The 5,505-nt window shown below is 33.2% G+C and overlaps 1 protein-coding gene across 1 annotated transcript; it reads right to left on the reverse strand.

The window, feature by feature from the left end:
* Positions 1–4,351: 4,351 nt before the first annotated feature.
* Positions 4,352–5,266, reverse strand: LOC123250963 (olfactory receptor 4C6-like). Its single transcript, XM_044680080.1, has one exon. It carries the CDS (start codon positions 5,264–5,266, stop codon positions 4,352–4,354), a length of 915 nt encoding a protein of 304 aa, XP_044536015.1.
* Positions 5,267–5,505: the final 239 nt, after the last annotated feature.

Below are 5,505 nucleotides of genomic sequence, written 5' to 3' on the forward strand. Positions count from 1 at the left end.
AGGCATGTGGAAGATAACTGGGAGGGAAAAAGCACAGATGGGGGGAAAAATGGGAGGCAGCCTCTCAGCAAAGGTCTTAAAAAACACATAAAGCTCCACTCCTGGGGGAGGGTAGGTGAGGGAGGTGCAGCTGGGAACTATTTTCACAGGGAGTCTGAAAATCCCTTCGTGGTCTCCAATTGTAATTTTTAAAACTAATATTCAATGCCTCCAAAGTATGATATTTATAAGGATTTTATTTAAAGAGCAGGGAAAGAGTTCCAACTCCCTCTTACCATGCAGCCTCCTCTCCAAAAAGCCCCGTCACCACACCCACAACAACCATATCAAAAATGTCCTGTGTAATCCACAAACAATAGGAAAAGACTTAAGGAATTATGGGTCTGGTGAAAGGGAGTTTGGGTAATGTAGTTATAAAAGGGGTACAAGGTCTTTTCAACTTTACACACAGTAATTGTTTGAATAGGGGAAACAGACAATCATAACTGCATGAAAGAAATTATTTTGGCAGTAGTACATAGGAAATAAAATATTTTAATTTGAGATAATTAGGAAGACATTATAATAATTTAGAGGAGAGCAAGTGATGTCCTATACAAGAATGGTAACTTTGAGTAACAAAAAGGTCTGACTTTTCTCATTGGTAAAAATGACCAAAAACAAAAAAAGACAAATGTTGAAGAAGCTATGAAAAAATAGGCATATGGATACCAGGCTGGTGAACCTGAAAAATACATCAATCATTCTGAAAAGAAATTTGGAATTACACACAAAGAAGAATTAATAAATAATATACAAATTTGCATTCAGCTATCCCATTCCTATGCTAATATCCAAAAGCAATTCTAAAAGGAAGAAATGCCCTCTGTAACAGAAAATACTTATAGCAGTCATTTGGTATATTGTCATATACCAGTTACATTGTGAGAGAGAACGTAAAAAAAATGAAGTTAAAAGGATGTTCCACAGTTGGCTAATAGTGTAATAAATTGTGGTATGTGGAGGTAAGGTGTTACTATAAGGAATGAGAAAACAAGTAGATTCTTAGTGACATGGAAATAACTTGTAAAGTGAGGTAGAGTTTCTTTGGTAGAACAAAAGGAATATACCATAATATCAATACTAAAAATAAATTATTTTGAAAACTTTTATAAATAATTGAAGAAAGGAATGAGCTAAATTAAAAGAATTTATACAATAAAGACAAGTGTGCAAATCACTTTGAAATGTGTAAACTCTGATCAATACATGGAGAGATAGAAGATAGAGATTGATGCCATACATTTCTGTGAACCATTTCCACAGGGATAATAGTTAAACTTATGGGAGTTAAGGATGTTACCAAGAGAGAGTATAGACAAAAAAGAGAGCCAAGGATGGAACCTTGGGGAATATTAACTGACAAACAGGGATTCTATTTAATACTTGAAATAGTAGGAAACAATTGGAGTTTATTGAGTAGAGGAATGACATGATCAAATCCAAACTTTAAGAAAATCAGTTATGTATCAATGTAGACAATGGACTAAAGTGGTAAAAAACTTCTTTAAGGGAGACCAATTATCTTAATTTCATAAATGTTAAATCTCACACTTGTGATCTAGATGTCATTTCCAAATATAAAATGGGAAGCCTAGTTATAAAATAGTTTTACTCGCAAAATATTTCCACTTTTCATAGGGCCTCACACTCCAAATGAATGGTCATCTGGCAATCACAGGAGAGAAAAAGATTCTAATCTTCATTATAGCATTGTTGCTGGAAATAGAAAAGTTATAGTAGTATCATACACTACCATAAAGAAAATATATCTAGTTTTCCTTATTCCATTCAGAATCCACATTTTTTTCAGATACTGGTAAAGTAAAAACTTAGAAATTAAAGAAATTTGTATGTCAAAACATCTCAGGATCATTTCAAAGGAGGTCTGCTTGTAGAAACTGGTGAAATTTATCTGAAGAACAGAAACCTTCAGGAAGGAAAATTGATACTAGAATATATTTGAAAATAGCGTGAAAGAAGAAATAGAAGAATTATGTTTAACCTTAGATGGTAGAATCAAGAAAAAAAAAGGATGGATGGAAAGAGAGGAAATTTCAGCTTGATATAAAGAAACCAACTCATAAAACAAAACCAAAAATCAACTTTAAAGGATCTGACAAACTTCACACAGTTGTAGTGAGATTCAAATGAGGTAACATTTATTAAGCACTTAATACATATGTAATTATTGTTTCCTTCATTCTTTTATTATGATACATTTTTTATTTCTATGGACAATAGCTGTGGTAATGCTTTTGAGAGACACAATGTCTATAAAAGTGTGCCTCTTCCATTGCATATTGTCAAACTAATTTCATGTGTTCATTAGCTTTGTTCAGTTCCTTCTACCCTGAAACTACTATCAAGTCACCATAACTGCATGTAGAAGTGGCTAGAAGCTAAGAAGACATAGGCTGTCCAACAGATACTGACTGTGTGACAAAGGGTTTAGCACTTAACATATAGGTTAAACAATTTGAGAAAGCTAAATTTAATATAAAGCTCTTAGATAAGTCTCATACCTGTCTCTATCTTGTTCCATATCTTTCTTTGTATCTTGAAGTCTCTGTTCCTATTTGTCTCACTCTATCACTGTTCCTCTCTCTGTATATCTCTCTGTTTATGTATCTCTCTATATTCCTTCCTCTTTCATTGATTGATGAGAAAGATCATATTCTGAGGTGAAGAGGGATATAATAAAATCAGGTTGAACAGTAAATTAAGTGATGTTTAGAAGATGCTTATATATCAGTGTGTTAATACATAGATATATACGAAAGTATTACTTCATTTAATATAATAATGTATACAATTTTCTACTGGTTCTGTTCACTTGGTGCATCAGTTCATATAGGTCTTTTCAGGTTTTTTTAGCATCAATCTTCTCATCATACTATTCCATTATAATCGAATACCATGACTTGTTCAGCCATTCTCTAATTAACAGGCATCACCATAATTTCCAAATTTTTGCCATCACAAAAAGCTTTTGAACAAATAGGACATTTCCCCTTCTTTTAAATATTGTTAAGATACAGACCTAGTAGTGGTATATCAAAGGGTACAGTTTTAAAACTCTTAAATAGAATTATAAATTGCTATCCAGAATGGCTGCATCAGTTTAAAACTTATAGTGTTCCAATTTTTCCACATCCCTCTAGAATTTATTATTTTTTTTCTATCATATTAGCAAGTCTCATAGGTGCAAGTTGGTATCTCAAAGGTAGCCTCAGTTTCCTCATTTGTTAAGAGAAAAGTTTTTGTTTAAAGTATTTCTAGATATAATATTATATTTATTCCTTATTATTTGCATGACCTTTATGAAAATCCTTCTACTTAGACTTTGATCTAGAAGTAAGTCCACCAGTTAGATTGTAGAGAGGCCAAAGTTTTGGACCTGTAGACAGGAAGTCTTCATTCAAAACCTAACTCAGATATTTATTAGGTACAAGGAAAAGTCATTTAATATATTTCAGCATATTCCCTCACCTTTGAAACTGGGATAATAATAGCACCTGACTTACAGTTGTTCTGAGACTCATGAGATAAAGTACTTTATGAAATTAAAAAAATTATATTGGTAAAAAGAAAGGAACCCTCTCTTCCAGTCCAGCAGAGTCCTAAGCATTTCTTTAGTTATACAGAATCACAGAGAGATGAAATAGTCAATTTCCTTATGAAAAAGATATATAGAAATCTTCCAGTTTTTAGAATGAGCTCAGAATAAAATGTCATTTCCATATTATGTATTTATTCTGTTGATTATGTACACAATATAAGTAATTATAGATTCCATACACTGAATTTCTAACCTTGATTTAATCAGGAAACAATATGAATAGCAACATATTCAAGATATCTGTTACACAAGATTACAACTCTGGAAAACCTAATATAAATTTGAACTTAAAAGTTAATTCATTTTCAAATACAAAAATATAAACAAAAATTCTAATTTGCAAACATTGTATTATTAATCTCTTCCTTTGTCCTTCACTGGTTTGTTAATTAATTTTACTTATAGTTTCATGTATATAATTGTATAGATAAATATACTCATTTTTGTTGTTGCCATTCATTTGTTTCAATCATATCCAGTTCTTCCTGACTCCAGGTTCTGTTGGCAAGGATACAGGAGTGGTTTGACATTTCCTTTTTCAGCTAATGAAAGGATTGTGATCTTTGTTAGTAAAAGAAGTATACTCACTGAATAATATATAATTCGAACCAAACATGTTCTTGTTTCCATTAAATTTAAATGATTTTCGGTTGGTTTTTTGACTTTTCCTAAACAGCCAAATGTAATCAATCATCTTATCCAGAGGTTTCTGATGGCATTTTTAACCTCTGTATTCCTAAGAGTATAGATCAAGGGGTTTAACATAGGAGTAATCAGAGTACAACATACAGACACAGCTTTATCTATAGTAAAAGTGGTCACAGGCCTCACATGCAAAAATATACAGGGAACAAAAAACAAGACAACCACTGTGATGTGAGAGCTACAGGTAGAAAAGGCCTTTCGCCTTCCTTCTGAACTACCACCCTTCAGGGAAGAGAGGATAATTATATAGGAGACAATTAATAAGATAAAGGTTAACAGGCACAATATTCCATTGTTAGCAGTGACTAATAGACCAAGAACTTGGGTATCCATGCAGGCCAGTTTCAGCAATGGGAACAAGTCACATAGGAAATGGTCAATAATGTTAGGACCACAGAAAGGAACATTGATCACGAAAAGTAGTTGTATGGTGCCATGTATGGAACCTCCTATCCAGGCTGCTGCCACTAGCAGGTGGCATACCCGAGGATTCATGATGGTCATATAGTGCAGAGGTTTACAGATGGCCACATAGCGATCATAAGCCATCACCACAAGGAGGATGATGCCAACACTTCCAAAAAAATGCTCTGCAAAGACCTGGATCAGGCAGCCTTCCAGGGAGATGCTTGTTTTTTCATAGAGTAAATCCGCAATCATCTTAGGAGCAATGACTGAAGAGTAGGCAGCATCCATGAGGGATAGGAAGGTTAGAAAAAAGTACATGGGTGATCTCAAACTTTGACTGGCAGTCATGGTTAAGACAATGAGTAGGTTCCCTGTCACAGTGAAAATATATACGATTAAGAAAATTACAAAGAATATTTTTCGAAGTTCTGGACTTTGTGTAAGGCCCAGCAAAATGAATTTAGTGATATTTTTATTTTCCATTTTGTCCATTTTTCTGCCAACTTCTTGATTATTCCATATTCCCATCTGTTTTTGCTTTTCTGTTACCCTTTCTCTCTTTTTTCTTCCTTGTGTGAAGTTCATAGAGCACTAAGATTGGTATAAGGAAGACCAGATTTCAAATCTTTCTCCAGACATTGAGTAATTGCTTAATTTCTTTTAATCTCAGTTTCCTCATCCATAATATGTGAATAATAACATAGCACTATTTTAAGTCACAATACAGGTAT

This window comes from Gracilinanus agilis, chromosome 6, assembly GCF_016433145.1.
Source record: "Gracilinanus agilis isolate LMUSP501 chromosome 6, AgileGrace, whole genome shotgun sequence".
In the NCBI taxonomy this organism is placed as follows: domain Eukaryota; kingdom Metazoa; phylum Chordata; class Mammalia; order Didelphimorphia; family Didelphidae; genus Gracilinanus; species Gracilinanus agilis.